Source organism: Colius striatus, chromosome Z (assembly GCF_028858725.1).
Source record: "Colius striatus isolate bColStr4 chromosome Z, bColStr4.1.hap1, whole genome shotgun sequence".
Classification (NCBI taxonomy): Eukaryota; Metazoa; Chordata; class Aves; order Coliiformes; family Coliidae; genus Colius; species Colius striatus.
The window spans coordinates 3,024,199-3,044,639 of NC_084790.1; the positions used below are offsets into that span (position 1 = coordinate 3,024,199).

At 50.4% G+C, this 20,441-nt stretch overlaps 1 protein-coding gene across 1 annotated transcript; it reads left to right on the plus strand.

The window, feature by feature from the left end:
* The first annotated feature begins 128 nt into the window (after positions 1-128).
* CAVIN1 (caveolae associated protein 1) lies at positions 129-20,081 on the plus strand. The gene is made up of 2 exons (XM_010204384.2): positions 129-756; positions 17,754-20,081. Exons 1-2 carry the CDS (start codon positions 337-339, stop codon positions 18,417-18,419), a joined length of 1,086 nt encoding a protein of 361 aa, XP_010202686.1. The 5' UTR covers positions 129-336; the 3' UTR covers positions 18,420-20,081.
* The last annotated feature ends 360 nt before the right edge of the window (positions 20,082-20,441 follow it).

Genomic DNA, 20,441 nt, shown 5'->3' on the forward strand with positions numbered 1-20,441 from the left:
TTTGCATGCAGAGCCATCGCCTCCCCTCCAACTATTTTAATCATTTCAGAAAGGGTGGGTCATCAGGCATTTGGCAGCAGGCTCCTTTTCTATAGCCGAGGTGGAGTCAGCCAATGACCTGCAAGCCTGGAAAATTTTGCAGGGCAGTTTCACTGGACGGCTTTGCAGAAGCCGTGCCATTTGAATTTCAGCACAGACATCCACACACTGCGCTCTCCATTTCTGGCGTGTCTCCCAGCGCAGAGTTTAGCTGAGGGTTTAGTTTTCCCTCCTCTCTCTCCCTGCAGTGACAGCTTCTCTGGGCTCTGCTAGCCAGGACAGGACTCCCAGGCGATCATGGAGGATACTACTTTGCAAATAATCGAACCACCAACTGCTTCTGAGGCCTCAGAGGAGCAAGTGCCCGAAGAACCCATCAAATCAGACCAGATCAATGGCGTGATGGTGCTGACCCTTCTGGACAAGATCATTGGAGCAGTGGATCAGATCCAGCTGACCCAAACACAGCTGGAGGAGAGACAGCAAGAGATGGATAGCGCAGTGACCAGCATCCAGGGAGAGTTAACCAAGCTGACCAAGGCACACACCACCACCAGCAACACCGTGAACAAGATGCTGGAAAAGGTGCGCAAGGTGAGCGTCAACGTGAAGACCGTCCGTCAGAACCTGGAGAAGCAAGCTGGGCAGATAAAGAAGCTGGAGGCCAACGAAGCGGAGCTCCTGAAGCGCAGGAACTTCAAAGTTATGATCTATCAGGTAAGGAGCTGTGTCATGATTTGTTTTACATCCTGTTGGCAGAGGGTTTTCTTTGCTGAAGGTTCTGTCACACTGCGTGGTTTGTGGTCCGTTAGTCTCACAAACTCGCCCGACTCTGTAGCAGCCCAAAATGAGGCAGGTCTGAAGGAGCGCTCTCATTCTTCATTTGACATTGTCTAACATGTTTTAAGACAAGGTTTGATAGAGTTGCTGCATTTTACAGGAGTTTTAATGAAAGTAGTAAGAACAGCCCTAAGTGCTCACTGCAATGGGCCAGAAGTGTCAAAAATAACCTGATTTTACTGCTTAGCTAAAAAAAGAACAAGAATGTACTGGGTTGTGGAAGAGGGTATTGTAAATCTGTCTGCCAACGTCTTTTCTACTGAGTGGCAACATGTGTATTGCTACGTGGAGAGCGATGATATTTCAGATTTGTGACATGCATCTGATAACAACAAGAGACTGTAACCTCAGCATTGGGGTTAGTCTCACTGTCCAGGGCAGAGACAGAGAAAATACAGAACAGCTCCTCGAGCCCCTTAGTACTCGACTGTGCCTTTGCTGTTGTGCTCATACAGATTTCCATGTTCTTTTTTATTTCCATGTTTCCTTTGCGAGGCCTGAATCTTCTGGTTGTCTGGTTTCAATAACAGCTTTGGTTTACTTGATGTTCAACCCCTGTGCTAAGCCTTGGATTTTTGCTTTCACATTAAACAAGAAGAAAGAGAGGGATATTTCTATCAGTTTTCCTGTCTGTAGTTAGTCTTCCTTACCAGGACAAACTATTGTATTGGGCCACAGAAGAAAAGTGAGTGAAATAGTTAATGATTCAGTTAGAAGCCTGTGGGTTAATAATAGACAGCACCAGGGACAAATAGAGAAAGCATCTAGTACTGATCACAGGAAGAGAGAGAAGGAAAACCGAGAAAAAAGAAAATGCTTCTTACAACAGGCTTTGAAGGGGCAGCTGAGCATAATAGGCTCAGGAATCTCACAAGTTCAGGGGCCTGTGCAACTCTCTGATTCAGAGCTCAAGCATTTGTAGTTTTGTCATGCCTGAAAGGCTGAAATACCCAAGCCTTCATGGGTTACGGAAATAGGTAGGGAGCTGACAAGCTGCTTGGTCCTCTGGCAGCATCCCGAACATTTACAGGTTGTCATTCTGTGAGCTGCTTGTTTCAGTTTGCTGTTGCTTAGGACTACCGAGTAGAGTTCCTCTTTGAGGATGAAAAAGCAATTCTGCTTCTAAAGGAAGGCAGGGGCAATACCCTTGCTGATGTAACGAGGACAGAGCAGCCTCTGAGCGAATCAGTTGAGGAGAAATAAGGCAGGAATTTTGTGAATCATGAAGATATTAGGGGGAAAAAAAAGAGAATAATTTGTAAATCAGAATGGAATTTGTTGTGAGCTGAATATGAGATGACAGAGCACAGAGAGTGCTCAATGACGGGCATGGATCCAGTGCTGAGGAGACTGGCGGTGTGGCAGCAGGCACTGCTGAGGCAAATGGAGGTCTCTTGGAGGAGAAACTTTTAACTGTCTCTTAATTTGGTGCTTCACCCGAAAAAACAAACCCATGACGAGCTTTGACATTTGAATGCTAGAAAGAAACAGACAATAATAATACTGATGTTTCTGAGTAACGGAGACTTTTCTCGACAGTAGTATTGTGCTGCAAGGCTGTGGTAAACACAGACCCCTGCAACAAGAATTTGATGGCCAGACATGGACCACAGGGAATCCCCTGGAAAAATGGGGTATATTTTTGCAGTTCTCTGCAATGCCACTGCTTCCTCCAAACGTTGGGAACGTATTTGTTTGGTCACTACAGAATGTTTCTAAATGATATCAACCTACAGTCTCAGAGCTACTCTATCATTTCTCAAATAGAAAACAGTGTTGCTTAGTAGTGGCATTATTCTGTAGATTGTGCTCCATAAAAAATGTCATCCTGTAGTTGTCAATGTACAGTTTAGAAACCTGCATCGTATGGCTTGTTGTAAGGAAAAATAATGGCAGATACAGGAGCCTCTCTTATTCATGGAGAGATTTCATTCTGAAGAAGTGAAAAATTTTGGGGGTTCTCAAAAGTTTTGCTTTGGGGTTTTTATTCTGCTTTAGTTTTTTTACTGGAAGGAATAAGATTTTTAGGGTTTGTGTCTTACTGTGATCGTTGACTTGTCATCCTTCAGCGATTCCTAAGGCAGCTGGCAGTGGGGACTGAACTTCAGATTTGCAAAGACATCAGAGTCCTGATTTATTTTGTGTCCTGATTTATTCATATGAATGTTTTATTGCCGTAATTCTCAGCACGACAGTGACGAGAGTGGTACTTCCTCTGGGATTATGCAGAACAGATAACGCTAACACACTTAAATCACAAAACTCTATGTGGAAGGAAGTGATGTTTCTGTGTGCATTCGTCAAATTGAGGATGACCTTCATCTGCTTTGCTGATACCTTATTGATTCTTGCTGGATTACACTTTTACTTACGTCCTTGAGTGTTTCAGTGTCAATAATCACAAGAGTTTAAAAAAATGTATCAAGTCTGTGAAATCAAAACTTCATGATGGGCTCCACCCTGGGAGTTTAAATGAGGAAAATTCACGATGTGCTCCTAATTACAAACTAACTCTTTTCTAATTCAGTGTTTCAGTTCTCAAGACCCACCACTTAGCAAAGTTTGTGTTAGATACTTCCCTGATCCTATAATTAATTCTGTGATGGGGAGCAACAGTATTACTGCTTTCTAACTCAGAAAAAGAGCTGCCTTTGGAAAGCTATGATTAACTTCCCTGTGCAGCTGCATTTTCGGTTGTTATGGCTAAGAATACAAAGATGTATTAGGCTGTTCTGTTTGGAGAACAAGAGGTAAACTCATCGTAAAAGACGTGAAGTGTTACATAAACCCAGCGATGGCTACTTTCAAGCAAGATAGCTGAGTGAAAGAATAGTCATGCTCTGCAGGGATTTAATATTGCATGGTTCTGTGGTATGAAGAGATAAAGGAGGTAAAGATAAATCAGCTCTTCACTGGTTATAGGTGCTTGATTATTCTCTCAGCGTTGCATGCCGAGTCTCCAGCCGTTGCGGAGGGACTATTTCAGGAGTGCGAATAAGACCTTGTGGCACCTTGAGAGAAGGGGTCGAACTAGACGAGAGAGTTGTGTTTTGCTGGCTGTTAGATGAGGAGGAAATGAAAATTAAATTGTGTTCAGGGAAAGCCTGAGCTGTCGTGACAAGGCTAGAGAGTGTCTGCCAGCGTAGTTTCAGACTTTGGGGGGAGAAAGGGCAGAGCTGCAAACCGCTTTCACTGGGTGAGGGCGAGGCATTAGGCAGAAGTTTACAGACCCGTTACTTGCAGTCGCATAGATAGGTGTGTGCACTTTGCCACTTGCTCACTCTCTCAAACGCATTTCTTCCTTATTTTAGCAGAAGCTGGTCTGATTCCTACCAAGGTGAGAGTTTTTGTATCAGCTTAACATAGGGAATTAGACTGATTCTTCAGAATAAGATTTGAAGGAAACCCCAAACCCTCTCAAATAACCACACCTTTTTGTTTTGAAAGCTTGCCTATGACAAGCAAAAGCGACAGACTTTTAACAAGCTGCTGTGCAAACAGTACTTCGTTCCTCTTACCATAAACAGGCCTTGCCTTCCTAAAAAGTCTGATGTCAAATGTCTGTGTGCACGTACCAGCAGCCCATGAGAACAGAGCTCCTCAGTGCTTCCTTTGTGCTGCCTGGCCTGGGCTCCCGTCTTTCAGAGAAATTAGGACACCAACAAATTTGGTAGAGTGCTTGCTAATCAAAACAAACTACAGTGACTTCATCCCAAATCTCCTGGTTTTAGGATACAAGAATCTGGGGCTGGCTACTACAGTCTGTGATTAAATAATGGATGTCCCATGCAAAAAGCTACTGCAGCCAGCATGCCACATTCCTCTGAAGAGCAGCACGTGTCAGCACTTACTTAAGCAAAGTGTTTTTCCTCCAACTATTTTTCAACAGTTAAACTTATTCCTGAAAACGTCAAAGGCCTGTTTTTCCTACAGCCAGGCAAATGCTTGCAGCTCTCAGCACATATATTGAGTATTGAACTTCTAAAGTGTGCTGATCCTTTATTTTGAGGCTCATGTGGGCACCCAGCTCGGGGGAAGTCTGACTCGTGATGTGTGGCATTGTTTTGTTGCAAAGAGAGTGGCCTTTGTTCATAACGTGTGGACAGGCTGCTCCCCACACTGTCAGATCTGAGGGCTCCCACGGGGCTCCTCTGCTCTTTGCTGACTGCTCAGAGCCTCACAAGACACGGAATACCTCTGGGAGGGGACAAGTGGTTGTGAGAGCAGGGTAGAAGGTGAATCACAGCTGTACAATGTGTAGGGTAGGTAGGGCTGGATGAGGAAATATAAATAGCACAGCTCGGCTTTTGTGCCTTGAGTGGGCCTTATACGGATGAGAGCAGCAACATTGTCGGTCGTGGGGAGGAGGGATGGATTTCAAACCCACACGTTAACACGACAGATTCGGAGGCCAGACCTGAACTGCCTCATTTTTAGGTTTGTGCTCCTTAAAAGAGAGCGTGGAAAAGAGGATGAGCTCAGGGGCATGAGGAGACACACCAGGCAGGAAGCACAGGCCATACAGAGCCACTGCACCCACCACCCCTGAGCTGCAGCCTCTCTCCACCTCCTGAACAGCACATCAGCTGCCCTGAGGTATGATTTTGTTTCAAATTAATCATTCAGAAACAAAAACCTTGTGAGCTGCGTGACAGCAGTGTGTTCCAGACAGCTGGCGTGATCTGCAGGCCCAAGGAACAACCCGTGTGGGTTACATGCCTTCACTTCAGTGGAGCTTGCCCAGCTACACATGTTGAAAAATAAATAGAAGTTTCTGATAAAATTTGAATGTCAGTACTGGGGATGGTTATAGGCATAGGCTCTAGGCACACAAATCACGCTTTTCCTGCAAGATCAATTGTCTCCATGTGCTTAGAAGCACTCTGAGCTTAAGTGGAGTCTCTGGATCAGTAGCATCAGTTTTTCCCAGTGATTCACTGCGGGGATTTGCAGTGCAGCAGCCAGTGGGTCTTGTGTGTGTTTTCTGACAATACTTAAAACAAAAAACCTGGTTTTTATTTGCTGTGAATCCACTCAAAAGCAGCTCCCTTTGTAGCCACAACATTTCTTATCCCAAGTTCAGCAGAGAATTACTGTGACCTTCTCGCTAGTGGATCTGTGCATCAGCAACCTACCAAATCCCAAGAAAACACCTCATCCCGTGACAGTTCTGGTGGGGTTGATGGAGGGAGGATATTCCTTTGGTGCTGGATTTGCTTTCGCTCTATTTTGTACTGTTGGTAAAAGAAATACCAAAGAGAATGAATCATGAAGCCTTTATTAAAAAAAAACCCAAAAACAAACAAAAAGCCCTGAATCTACCAACTGATGCTCATTCATTGAGAGTTAATATTGTTTGTGTCTCATCCTTCTTCTTTGTTGCTGAAGCAGAGGGATCTCAACCCAGACAGCTGTTGTATCTTCCCTTCTGTTCTTCTGCTTTTGGCCAAAGAAAGAGCAAAATTAGAGGTGAAAAATTGCCATCCCAGGGGAAAGAGAAAAATATTGTTTGACTTGTTTCCTTCAGGCTGCAGTGCTGAACTCTCAGTTGATGGTAAGGAGCACTGTACTAACATCTGAGGTGCAAGAATCCACATTCTCTGCACGTTATTGAGTTATAAGAGTCTCAAGATAATAGTTCACAGGAGACTGAGCCTCTAAAAGATTTCAGGATCTTAATAGTGCTCACTTCCAGGATTTTACTTAGTGCAGATTGTCAGTCTTTCTACTGAAATACAGGTCTGGAGGGCAGATTTCTCTGTTGCAATTGGAATCCACTGCATTAATACCTCATTGCTCAGGTATTATTTATAAGCAGTCAGTGCCAGGACTGTGTTTTGCTGAAATCCTTTCAGCATTATAGTTACATACTGAGCCATGCAGCAATAAACTGTATTAGAACAAAAGGCCAGGGCCTGCTCAGACAGTTGGGAGAAGGTTAGATTGCATGATTAAAGACTCATGAAAGTAAACCCAAAGGTGATATTCTTCTTGATCACGTATTTCTCTCTCAGGCTTCTTTTATATCTGCCAGCAACAGAACCAAGCAGGTCATTGTCATGTCTGTCTGATGACTGAGGCCTCTGCACATGGAACTATATGAAGTGCAGTGTTTGTCAGCTATACTCACCCAGCAATGTGCCGGGAACTCTCTAGTTTCCAGTGACATTGTGACTCATTTTCCCATTCCTAAGCTAGATACCTGCCCTCAGCAAAAACAAATTAACCCATCCTGGACATACAGCAGGAAAAACCATCCCAGGCAGCATGTGACCAAGTTTGCTGGTCTGGGATTATAAACTACAGCATTCAAGGAGCCAGGCAGCACTCAGATCATGTGTCTCTGGAAAGACACAGCCCCGTTACTCTCCAGCATTCTCTGTGTGGGAATTTGCCTGGTAGATGGTAAAAGCTGCAGAGTGTTGTGGGCACTGCAGAAGGGTGTGTGCATCGTGGGAGATGCTCCTCTCCTGTAAGGAAAGGCTAAAAGACCTGGGGCTGTTTAGTCTGGAGAAGACTGAGAGGAGTCTGGAGAAGACCTCATTAACGCTTAAAGTACCTAAAGGGTGGGTGTCAAGAGGATGGGGTGACCCTTTTTTTCTGTTGCCTTCAGCGACAGGACAAGGGATAATGGGCATGAGCTGCAACACATAAACATTTCCACCTAAACACAAGGAAAAACTTCTTTACTGGCCCAGGCTCTCCAGGGAGGATGTGGAGGCTCCTTCTCAGGAGGGAAGCTTCCAAACCCACCTGGTTTGGGCATTTCTGTGCCCTCTGGTTGAGGAGGCTGGGCTGGATGAGCTCTGGAGGGCCCTTCCAACCCTCACCATTCTGGGATTCTGTGATTCTAAGTGGTACTCCTGCATGTTGTCTTCAGTTCTCCTGTATGGTTTGCTCGCCTGCTTGTGTTTGAAGGCAAATGCTCCGTGCTTGGCGTGTGGCCCTTGGTGTCCTTCAGTGTGGCTCACGAGGCTGGTGCTTAGCCTGCTGTGGGTGACTCACCATGTGCTGTCACCTGTCCCAGCTCCAGGAGGAGACAGCAACCACCTTCAGGCTTAACACAGCCATTTTTTCCCCCAAAGAATGACTGCTTGACCTAGGCACAGAAATGGTGAAACCTAGGGCTGTTCCTGCAGCTTTGCTGAAGATGCTTTTTCAAGCTTGGAGAAGAGAAGGCTGAAAGGGGTCCCATTAGCACCTACAAATATTTAAAAGGTGGAAGTCAGGAGGATGGGAAGACACTTTTTTTTCTGTTGTCTCAAGTGACAAGACAAGGGATAATGGACAAAAACTGGAATACAAACAGTTCCACTGGAACACAAGGAGAAACTTGTTTGGTGCTGAGGTGAGGGAGCCCTGGCCCAGGCTGCCCAGGGAGAGTGTGGAGGCTCCTCCTTGGGAGGTTTCCAAATGCACCTGGACACATTCCCGTGCCCCCCTGATCAAGGGGAACCTGCTTTAGCAGGGGGTTGGGCTGGGTGAGCTCTGCAGGGCCCTTCCAACCACCATCTTCCTGTAATTCTATGATTCTTGCAGCACAACCCAGAAGTTCAATGTGCTCTCTCTGTCTGAGTAATGAGTAAAGAACTGGTCAGTCTCCACTCTCTGATGTACTGGGATGCATCTGTCACCCATGTAAAGAATGGCAATGACTCAGAAGCTTCTTGGCAACACCCTTAGCCCTCTTTTATCCTGTTTGGGAAAATGTTATCCTCTCATTTCTGCAGGATCCTGCACAAGTTATGAAATACCTGCAGAATTATGGGTCCACTGTCCAGCTGCAAGATAATACAAAGGCCAGAAACAAAGATGCTCAGTGTCAGTGAGAGAAAATCAAATATTTAGAATAAAAAGCCTCAGGATGTTTAGTCTATAGCTTTATGTGAGGATGCAAATGTCAGCATCAGCACGATCTGTCTGCAAATCATCTGCAATGCAAACTACATCTTCACTAGATTGCTGTTCAGAAACAGCTCCAGAGTTATTAATCAGTTGGACAGGTTTATCCGGGAGGAGCAGTTCTGAGAGTAAAACCAGTTGTACAAACAGACTGATAATACAATCAAAACTTATTTTCTGCTGTCAAAGTTGGGGGTGGGGGGAGGGGGAGGAAAGTGCCTTTTCTCTCTGCAATCTATTTACTTCTTTGTTTCCTACAGCCCTGCCTTTCTTCTGACTCACTGTTAGGAACAAGCATTTTTCCAAACACAGCCTTCTCCTCTCCCTGTACCGTTCCCCTCCATGCTTTTCACCACCAGGTTTGAACGAGCTCCAGTGCCTGTACAATACCGCGCTCTCTCTCACCAGCTAATGAAGAAGATCCAGACTTTTAGGACATAGCTTCCAGGGCACAGAGCAACTAGATGCGCCTGATAGGTAAAAGTGCCAAGAAGGTTGCACAATACACAGAATTACAGAGTATGGAAGGACTTCTACTGGTCAGGGAAGCACTACTTGGGCAGGAACTAATTTATCCCTTTAACATTTACCTAATCCCAACCTATTTTGCTTTCTCCCCTCGTATTTTAGGTCTTTTCCTTTGTCTCAGCAGTGTTCTTTGGTGACTTCTCAGTCCAGGGTTCAGTAGCCTTCTCTTCAAGGACTTGAGGCTTCTCTTTTTATAGCCTCTTGGCACTACTGAAGATAAAATCTGTCCAACCTTTGGAACACATTGGACATATGGAGGGGTTAACATTATGTGCCAGCTGCTGCCTGGGGTGCTGAGTAGCCACCCTCCGTCCTCAGGGTGTGTTTAGCAGAAGAGAGAGGTTTTGATTTGTCAGTGAGCATTTTTCCAGCCTTGCTGGATATGGACATCTGTAAACTGTTGGGTGGCATTCGGCATTGTTTCAGGGTATGGCCAGTACACTGACAGAACCAGGGGATGTGGGTTTGGAATCACACCCAGCTGTTTCCATCTCTGTCTCGTGTGTTGGAACCAATAAACATAGGTTTTAAAAATAACCATCTTTTCTTAGTCTTACCTGTACAAGTCAGCTCTGCTTTCAGCACCACCACAGACATGGGAGATACCTCCAGGACAGCTGACATCAAATCACTCTGTGAACAATAGTGTGAAAGTGAGCCAAATCTGGCCCTATGGCACTGTTCAGCATAAAAGTGTCTAAAACCTTAGAAAAGGATTCTGCATCTCTTAGGACCTACTGTAAATTAGAGGGACACTCTTCCCTCTTAAACAATCTTTGCTGACTGTCCTTTCTGTCACATTTTCCTACCTGGCTTCTCCCTCTGCTAAATCAGCCTCCTGTGCCTTCTCTCTCTGCCTGTTCTCATGCTAATCCAGATAACTTTGTTGGCGACGTTCCTGCTCCCATTCCCAGCTGGGACAGGTAAGTTTTTCCGTTGTGCTTCCTTTCCTCTGGCCATTGAAACACAGTTTTCCTCATCTTAGCCTGAGAAGATCCAGAATGTGAGCTTTGAGTCTTCGCCAGGCACTGCCCTCTGAGCTGTCTCCAGGAACGGTTCCCCCTGCCCGCGCTGCAGACGCTGCCATGGCCCAAATCAAGCAGAAGACATGCAAGGAGGCAGCAGTTTAGGGCCTCAGCAGGAGTACCCCCCGAAGATTGCTTTGAACCTCTTCTGAAACTCTGAAAGCTGCTGATTCCAGAGCCTTTGCCTCTCTTCCTGCTTGTGGCTGCTGCAAGGCTGATTTTTCAGCTGGCAGCGATGCCTCTGCGTGTTGGCTGATCTGCTTGCTGCTTGCTGCATGCTGCTGCCCTACTTACAAGGAGTGGTGAGGAGCTGGGATTTTCTCTCAAGCATTACGAGATTTGCCGTGGCCCTGGGCCTGGGAGGAAGGAGTTGCTTTATGGCTTGCATGAAGGGGTAGCAGCCAGGAGCAGTGGGCTCTGCTGGCATCTGCTGTGACTGGGTGAATCCTGCCTGTTTTCTGAGCCTCAGTTTCTCTCTCTGAAATAGAGACTTGACAGCATGGACTTGAGGATCTCAAGTCTTCTACAAACAAAATGATTCTATGATTCTATTTACCTCCTCAGGCTTCTTGTAAGGTTTAGTTTGTAAGTGTTTGTGAAATGGTTTGAATTCCTTGTTTTAAGTATATAACAGGCAGGCAGAGTGCACAAAGTGTGTGACATAAAACTGCCATTGCTTTCAGGTTGGCCCTGCAGCATCCTATTCTGTTCAGTGGCATCCGCCGGTGCTGTTCACTTGAAGCTGAGCTCCTGTGCATAGGCTGGTGCCAGTAATGACTTTAACTGCTGTTTACCCAACATGTATCTCATACCACAAGGGCCTGTGGTAACAACAGAGTGCTCTTTCAGCCTTCCTCTTATTGTGTAGCTACTGGAAAAACTCCCTAAGCTCTAGCTGCCTGCCTTTTGGGCACAGGAGGCCCCCAGGAGCCAGGCAAAGGTGAACTCAGCCTGGGAGTCGGGGTCTCTGGGGTGGCTGTCAGGGAAAACTTCTCCTTCTGAAGGAGAACAACAAGATTTTTAAAAAAGACATATTTTAAGAAAGCAAGAGAGTCTGATAGCAGTTACAATCTCCATAGAAGTCTGTTCCACAAGGCAACAGAGAAGGAAACAGGGGATCTTTGTATCCCTGAGCTCTGCTAGGCTGTGGATGCTTATCAGGTGTGTTGCTGTTCCTCACAAAGAACTGAATGCTCCTTCCGTGACACCGATGGAAGATCAGCACAGAAAAGCATCCTCTAAGGGCTATCAGAACAAGAGTTCTGACAATGGCAGTGCAGAACATTTTCTTCTCAGGCAGGGCTCGATCTGACCTGGAAGGCTGTCTTCTGCCCAGATGCTTTTAATCCTCCTTCAGCCTCCACCCTGGACCAGAGATGGTCTGATCTGCCCTGACTGAGAAGAGGAGGGGCTGGTGTGGTGCAGGAGGAGTAGCAAGCTCCTGCTCAACCAGCAGCAGCCAGGACCAGCACTTTTTGGTCACAGCAGGGCCTGGGGATGTGAGCTGGTCATGTTCTGCATGTTATAGCTGCATGTCAACCAAACTCAACTGTTTGTGCTGTTGCAATCGTGTAAAAATAACCAAACTAAATGAACTGCAGATGTGATGAGTGTGTGCTTGCGAAAAACCCTCCATTAAACCTTCAAACTGGAGACTGGAGTGGCTGGGAGTTTTGGGACTGTGTTTTTTACACACTGACAGTAAGAATCTCTTCAAGAGCAACTCGAGAGCCTTTGTCACATTTTGGGGATTTTCCCCAGGTTTGCTGGTGGTTCTGCAATGCTCCAAGAGCTCTGCTAGGCTGGGAATGCAACTCAGCTTTGTGTCTCATTGGCCTTTTATATGACAGGGGAAGTGTTTACATGTGTTGTAGCAACCAGGCAATGTGTACATGCCCATATGGGGCTGCTGGTGACTCACTGCAAGGGAACTTGGGCTTGAAAACAACGGCAGATAAAAAGCTCAATTAGTGGAGCGAGGCAGAGGCCGGGCTGCCCGGCTGATCTGACAGCTCAAAGTGGTTTGAAATTGGAGGAGTGCAGAGCAGCCCAGCACCCTGTCAGCTGGTGACCAGCTGCCTTTGATGCAGAGTATGGGTGCCGAGGCCCATCCGGGTGCCCACAAGGTCTGTGGGCTGTCAGGCTGCCAGGCTGCCAGTCCCATCGACTCTGCCAGGAGGGAGCTTCCACACCTAAACCATTTCCCCCGAAAGGGACAGCACAGGTCTTGGTACCTGACTGTGAAATGGTCTGGGAGGTGGCACACTGTAAACAGGTAAAAGAAAAGTGGGACTTGAATCAGAGCCGAACCTTTATGTGACACATGTCAGATAGCAGTGAGCTCAGTCCCAGCACACAGCCCCACTGTCTGTCCCATCCTTCTGCTGGGTGCAGCTCTGCTTTGTGCATAGAGCAGGGCAACATTTTTCTGGTATAAAAACCTTGTGAGGAATCTTGTTTACTCGCTGTCTTTGTGCCAGCTGTAGTCAAGTTGTTCTAGAGATGAGAACGGGTTTGCTTCTGCTGATTGGGAGCCAGGGTTTGAACACAGGATAGGATGCCAAGGCCCAGGACTTTGGACACACCCACCTCAAGGGTCAGTGTTTTCCCAGTAAAAAATAGAGTAGTTGGAATGCCTGGTGTTAAAAATGTGGCTCATTTGGATGAGTCATGAGTGAAATTGCACAGACCACAGTGCCTTGCCTGGAGCGGGGATTTGTGTAGCAGTGACACATGAACCCAGGATGGTTCTTGATCGTTCTGGATTGAGGTCCCATTGTCCTCACTGCAGGCAGACATGGCTGTGTCTGCAGGCACATTCTGCTCACACCAGGCAGTTCCCCTTCCCCACCAGAGAAACAGCTCTCAAGCAGGGAAGAGGAGGAGGAAGAGCCCCTTGATGGTGTTTGGGTAGCGCCTGGCTGTAGGTGGGGTGCTACAGGTGAGGGATGCTCAGCAGCAATGTACTCATCTCAATTAAGACATGTCAGTGCTGTTGGTTTTCTCACACCAGCTGTCCAGTGCATAAGCCAGAGCCTGGCTTATGCTGGCAGGAATGCTCCCTGGGTGCAGGTGGGCTCAGAGGCAGGACAGTGACCCCAGGCACACAGCACTGAAAATCCGCCAGCTGTCCTCCAGCTGCCTATCTGCAGCTCACATAAGCAATCACATTGAAGAAGAGTCAGGGGGAAAAAATGCAGGAAGTATACCAGCCATAGGGAAGAGAGATGCACTATCTGAGGCCCGTTGGCCAGCCTGACAGACAGCCCTGCTGTGGGCACGCTGCCCTGTCACTCTGCCCTGCACCACAGGGGCCGGGTGAAGGTTGCAAACAGTTTCCCAAGCACAGCTGGAGAAAAGCTCTTGGAAACAGTCTCCAGGGGAGAGGTTGGGATTGGAAGCATCCTTGCTTATGGGAATAGCTGTGTTCCTTCTTTGCCTCTGTGCTTGAACAATGAGGGTGCCTCCTGAAAGAGGCATGAGCAGTCTCAATTCCATGCTGGGCTTGGGGCTCGGGCAGCTGCCTGCAGGGATGGAGCACGAGGAAGTTTGGGTCTGTAGATGTGAGACCACAGAAGTGTGGGTCTGTAGACTTGGGGCAGCAGAAGTGAGGGTCTGTAGACGTGGGATAGCATAAGTGTGGGTCTGTAGATAAGTACAGCCTGTGGGAGTCAGGCTCAATCAGCCAGGCTCCTTCTGTTCCCAGGGATTAGAGAAAGCTTCAGCGTCACTCTGACAGGGGTTGCCCCAGCCGTCCCATGTACCAGGAGCTGCTGCTGGCCACATTTTCACAATTGTAAGAAAAGAGTTACAGCATGCTGCCGAGGTTGGATGGGTGTGTTGCTGGTGCAGCACATTCAGACATATCAGAAAATTCAGTCAGAAGATGGATTTGCTGGTGTAACACAAGGAAAGGTGGTTATTTGTGCCTAAGACACTGAGGTTTTGAGGTGGTGTTTCTCTCTGCAGACACATGTTCTGGAGCTAACAAGGGGCTGATAAGGATCTGAGTTCGCAGGATATGGCCTGTTTCCAGTGACAGTCGTGCCAGGCGAGAGGGGGATGCCTTTGTTCTGGCTCATTGTGTTGACTCAGAGGGAAGGAAACAGCCGGAGTTCCTGATGTTCTTGCTGGTGGGGCAGGGTCCACGGGAGTCTCTGGGATTGCTCCAGCAGGTGTTGTTGTGGACAACAGGATCCCTGCCTTCCCCGTGATGTGGATTTGTTCTGGACTGACCTGACCCTCTGGAGAGCACATGTATTGTTTTCTCCTCAAGTGGCTAATTAAATGAAGAAAACATATGTTAGTCACTTCACCTTAATCTCCAGAAAGTACTTGAGACCTAAGCTGGGATATGGTGGGTGAAGAGCTTTGCCCAGTACCACTCTCTGCTCTGAATAAAACCCAGAATTAAAGCCCTGTGCTGGCTGGCTCTGTGTTTTGAGCATGGATGCAGCAGTTCGTGTTGCCTTCACTGAGCCCAGTGCTCTGTAGAGCTGCCTTCTCCCTGTTCATAAAGTTACCCCAGATGCCCTCATGTTCCCAGAACAACAGCTTGTCCAAGGAATATCAGTGTCCTGTGCTTGAGGAAAAGTGAGAACACAGCTAAAAGCATCTGAATTTCCCCCAAGCGAAGTTGTGCTGGGGTCACATATTCAATAAGCTTCTGTTACTTCTCAAGTGGTGTGAGGGAAGCAGCAGTGGTGGCCAAGCTGTGTCTGCAGAGGGACTGTTTTGTCCTGCCTCCAACCACCCCAGGCTGGAGCAGCAGCATGTCCATGACCTTGGGCTGCTGGAGCAGCAGCGTGTCTGCGCAGTGTGGGGGAGTGCTCAGGGTGTGGGTGTGCAAACACACCGTCCCTTCCAGCTCTGCGCCAGGGATCGGGGTGTCCTCTGCCACAGAAGCGCCAGAGAAACCCGCGCAGAAGCAGGGCTGGCGTCGGTGCAGCTCTTTGGGGCTGGGCCTCAGGGCTGTTTTGGCACTTTGACCATCAGAAGTGTCCTGGCTCTTGACATCTATGTAGCTCATTAGCTCGTGGCTGCATTGGTGCAGTGGGTAATGCAGGGAAAGTGTGACATGTAGAATCACAACAGCTGGAAAGGACCCTTAAGATCATCGAGCCCAATCACTAATGTCACACTGCCAAGCTCATCACCAAACAAAACCGTGTCTCTCAGCACCTCATCTATGTGCCTTTTAAATCTTACCAGGGATGGGGACTCTACCACCTTCCCTGGGCAGCCAGGGACGGTGCTTAAGAACCCTCTTGGTGAAAAAGTTCTTCCTCAGGTACAACCTAAACCTCCCCTGGCACAACTTGAGACCGTTTCCTCTTGCCTTATCTCGTTATCGGAGAGAAGACCACCTCACTATAACCTCTTGTCAAGGAATTGCAGAGTGCTCCTGTCTCCCCTCAGCCTCCTCTTCTCCAGGCTCAACACCCCCATTCCCTCAGCCCCTCCCCAGCACCCTTGTGCTCCAGCCCCTTCCCCAGCTCCGCTGCCCGGCTCTGGCCACGCTGCAGCCCCTCAGTGTCCCTGTGGCAGTGAATGAGGGGCCCAGCACTGAACACAGCCCTGGAGCTGCAGCCTCCCCAGGGCCCAGCACAGGGGAACAATCCCTGCCCTGCTGCTGCCACCCCAGTGCTGATCCAAGCCAGGATGCCACTGGCCTTCCTGCCCACCTGGGCATGCTGCTGCCTCCTGTTCAGATGGCTGTCCATTAACATCTCCAGGTGCTTTCAGTGGGACAGCTTTCCAGCCATACATCTCAAAGCCTGTAACGTTGCCTGGGGTTGTTTGAGCCCAACTGCACAATCCAGCACTTGCCCTTGTTGACATGTGGAGCATGCAGCCTTGCACAGGAGGTGCCATGGAAAGTTCACCCTCCCAGGGCACAGGGCAGCTCTGCTCCTGGTATCCTCAAGCCAGGCGAAGGTTGTGAGCGTTTGCCATGCACTTTGAGCACTTGAGGTACCCCTGGGTCTGACCTTTGTTTTCAGTGGGCCACGATTCTGCCAGTGTCAGGCTGGGATCCCTTGTCCTTGCTCCATTCAGGTCCTGTGGGGCAGGGAATGGCACCTGGCTGTCCTGCTGCCCAGGCTCAACTCCAAACCTCAGCCCAGCAGCTCCCCTCTCTGTGTGCCCATTCCACTGCCTTTTGGCTGCTGCTGGCTTTCTGACAGCACTGCTTTGAGCAGCTCCATGCCTCTCCTGCCCAGCTCCGTAGATTAAAACCACTCAGGCAATAAATTCCCGAGCCGTGGGCTGCAGCCCCGCAGCTGTGATGCTTCGTACAGTGATGGGCTATTTCCAGCCTGTCCTGGGAACACAGAGGCGATTCATTGCAGCGGGGACGCACGCTATGTGCTGCTCAGATGAAAACCAATCCTGCTCCAGACCTGTGCCCCTCTTCTGGGCACATGCTTGTCCTCTGTCGCTGGGATCAGAAACTTGGCTGACCTGGGAGAGTGGAGAAGCTGAATGAATTCACCCTGTCCCGAGTAGAGGGGGCGGAACTTTGCAGACCTCGCTGTGTGAGTCAGGGCTGCTGCCTCTGACATCTTCAGATATGGGTCAAGACAAATTCCCTAACTTATTCCTCAGTTGAGAAATGGGAAAAACAGAACAGCCTGCTGCATCCCAAGAGATGTCCCAGCCCCACATCTGGACCTTGCAGTCCTTGGGAAAGTCTGAAGGCAGACCAGGGTCAGCCAGGCCAGCATGTGCAAGTGTGCTGCAGCCCAGCAGCACTGTCCCAGGCCTGCAGCGACCACTGGCCTGACCCTGGCCAGGCTGGAGACCTGCAGGTGGCCTGTGGTCTCACCAAGAGAAGACCACCCATGAGAAGGAAGCTGGCACACCATGACCTGGGGGGACGGGAAGGGCTCTGGGCAGGCGCTGGAGAGCAAAGGATCCCTGCATGCCTCCTGTGGGTTTGTTCCCCCCCCGAATGGCAGGACACAGGATAGGGCTTTCCTGGGACCAGGAGCAGGGGGTTTGCAATGGCCAGGTCCTAGAATGAAGATGAAACTGGAGGAGATGGGACTGTAACATGGGAGAAAGGGAGAAGTCTCCAGTTTCAGTGCTGGCCTACATCTTCCTGCACTTACACAGCCTAGAGCGAGCAGAGCTGGTATATCTAAGCTTAAATATAGCACAGCCCTAAGCTGCTGCGGGTAAAGCAGATTCTCCTTACAGTAATTTATCAGGTGCACTGAGGGAGGATGAGCCCAGCACCGACGTCGCCTGGCTCTGTGTGGCCATGAGTGGGAGCTGTGCTGCTGCTCCGAGGCGCTGCCGGTGGGCGGGGGATCGGCTCCGGCGGCTGGAGCGCTGGAGCTGTGTGTGTGTGTGTGTCATTATGTGTGTGCGCGTGTGTGTGTGTGTGTCTCACGGGCTCCGCTCTGTGTCTTGCAGGATGAAGTGAAGCTCCCGTCTAAACTGAGCATCAGCAAGTCTCTAAAGGAAGGTGAAAAGCTGGAGAAGGAAGGCGAGGGTGAGGAGGTGCCCGCAGGTGAGGACCATGCAGAGGAGGACCACATCCAGCTCTCCTCAGATGAAGAGGTGGAGATTGAAGAGATTATTGAAGAGTCAAGAGCAGAGCGCATCAAAAGGAGCGGCATGAAAAGAGTGGATGACTTCAAGAAGGCATTTTCCAAGGAGAAGATGGAGAAGACTAAGCTAAAGACCAAGGAAAACCTGGAGAAGACCCGCCACAACTTGGAGAAGACCCGCCACAACCTGGAGAAGAGGATGAACAAACTGGGCACGAAGATTGTGACTAACGAAAGGAGAGAGAAGATGAAGACCTCTCGGGACAAGCTGAGGAAGTCTTTCACCCCTGACCACACCATATACGCCCGGTCCAAGACAGCCGTCTACAAAGTGCCACCCTTCACTTTCCACGTCAAGAAGATCAGAGAGGGAGAGGTGGAAGTGAAAGCCACGGAGCTGGTGGAGGTCGGTGGAGAGGAGGGAGAGAACTCGGATCTGCTGCGTGGGGAGAGCCCTGAGATGCACACGCTGCTGGAGATCACGGAGGAGTCCGACGCGGTGCTGGTGGACAAGAGCGACAGCGAGTAGGAGAGGCCGCGGCGCGGAAGGGTTGAGGACGACGGCGGATCACGGAATCATTCACATTTCAAGCTCTCTCTCTCTGCCCTGGAGCCCCAGGGGAAGTTACACCAAGCATCTTTACTACCCTGCAGAGCCGACGCCGACCCCCTGCCTGCTTGGACGAGGTGTATTTTATATTTTAGTTTTAGCACACAGAAACATTAGGAACACAGGACTTTTGTTGTTTGTTTTCTTTTCTTACACTGTTAAATAAATCACCCTCAGAGACCATTCCTGCTGCAGGCTGCCAGAGAGCCTTCAAGCACCCGACCTGAAGACGGGTTTTGAGTGATGGGGATCTGACCCAAGCTGGAGAGTGCTAAAACCAAGATAACTGCTGTACACCTGGAAAGCTCAAATGTCCTCCATAAGCAAAGACCTGGTGTCAAGACAGCTTCCTGCCAAGCAGCCCACTGGCCCACACCACCCTGGCTCCCTCTGCCAACCTGCACGGCCAGCCCCGCATGCAGGAAGCCTCCCAGCACGCCACCTCTTCAGGGGAGCGGAGGAAATGGGATGCACCCAGCATGCGTGAGAGAAAAGCCAAGCAAGTCCTGTTGATGGGCAGAATATGGGTGAAGCTGAGCTGGTCACATGGCAGGCCCACGAGTGCTCCTCTCTGCCCTCCCAAGGACTGGGTATCGCGGCAGTGCCAGGACTGGCTTTGCCACAAAGCCATCCTGCTCCTGGGACTGCCACAGGTGCCCCAGGGGATGCTGCTGCTCCTTCCTGCTGTCCCAGGGCTGTCGCAGAGATAACCCTGGGGCTGCAGCAGGAGCAGCACGAGCCACATGCTCCCCTGCCCCAGTTACAGATGTGGCTGCCAGAGGCCCCATAGCCACGGGCAAATCCTTGCTGGGGCACGGAGCACCGTGAAGTTGGGGTGCTGGATCTGGTCCCTCCACACCCACAGAGGTGGTGGCAGCAGGCAGTGAGGTATGTGCTCCCTGCCCAGGGGAGAGGGGATGTGTAGGCCTCAGTGCCAGAGCAACTGCCACCAGCTGCAACTTGTTTCCAGATGGGATATGGGTTGTGCTCCTGCCATGTGAGACTCTTGACTGTCTGAGAGCAGCCTTGACACCAGCACTGGACTTTGAGTATTTCCAAGCACATGCTTTCTCCAGGGGTCTCAGCATGGCTCAAGCTTGTGCCCACATCCTGTGTTTCCCGCTTTGTGCAGCTTTGCCCACCCCCCGTTCCCTCCAGCAAAGCAGCGTTAGGATAGCTAACCCACCGCAGAACACAGCCCCAGCTCAGCGCGGGGCCGCCACCACCGCAGCACAGCCCGGCCTCGCATGCAGCCCGGCACGAGGGGGAGCTGCGGCCGCGCCCGGGGAAGCTGAACCCGGTGGCCAGGCAAAGGGAAGCACCCGTTCCTGCTCCCCGCCGTCTGCCTGCTGCGCTCAGCCCTTCCCCGAGAGCCCGTTTCCCCGCAGGCAGGGCCGCTCCCGCTAACGTAACCCAACATATACGCTTGCTTTCCCGCTAAGAAGGATTTCCCACCTCCTCGCCTAGCGCACGCACAGCCCGGAGCCCCCGCCCGGCGCCCGGGGACGCGGCCGCGGGGCTGCCCGAGCCTCCTGCGGGCCCAGCGGCGGCGGCTCCCCGGCGAGCAGCGCGTCGGGGGCGCGGCGCGGGGCCGGGCGCGGCTGCGTCCCGGGGAGCAGCGCCATTAATAAAGTCTCTTTTCTAAACCACCAGCGTGAGGCCCGTTCGTGGCGGGGAGCGCGGGGCGGCGGGGCCGGGGCCGGGGCCGGGGCCGGGGCCGGGGCCGGGGCCGGGGCCGGGGCCGGGGCCGGGGACGGGGACGGGACGGGGTGCAGAGGCCGTGAGCGCGGGGCGGGGGACGCGGCCCCTTTAAGAGGCGGTGGCGGCAGCCGCGGGCCGCGCGATGACGTCAGGGCGCTGCCCGGAACTCAGCTGGGTTTCCCGCACGGCCGTTCCCGGCAGCCACCGCCCCCCCCGCCGCGCCGCCCCGCGCAGCCCCCT

Excerpts from the sequence above, each read along its gene's own strand:
- CAVIN1 (XM_010204384.2), top strand. The coding sequence starts at position 337 with ATGGAGGATACTACTTTGCAAATAATCGAACCACCAACTGCTTCTGAG. Across the intron at positions 757-17,753 it reads TCAAAGTTATGATCTATCAG|GATGAAGTGAAGCTCCCGTC; the intron begins GTAAGGAGCTGT and ends TGTGTCTTGCAG.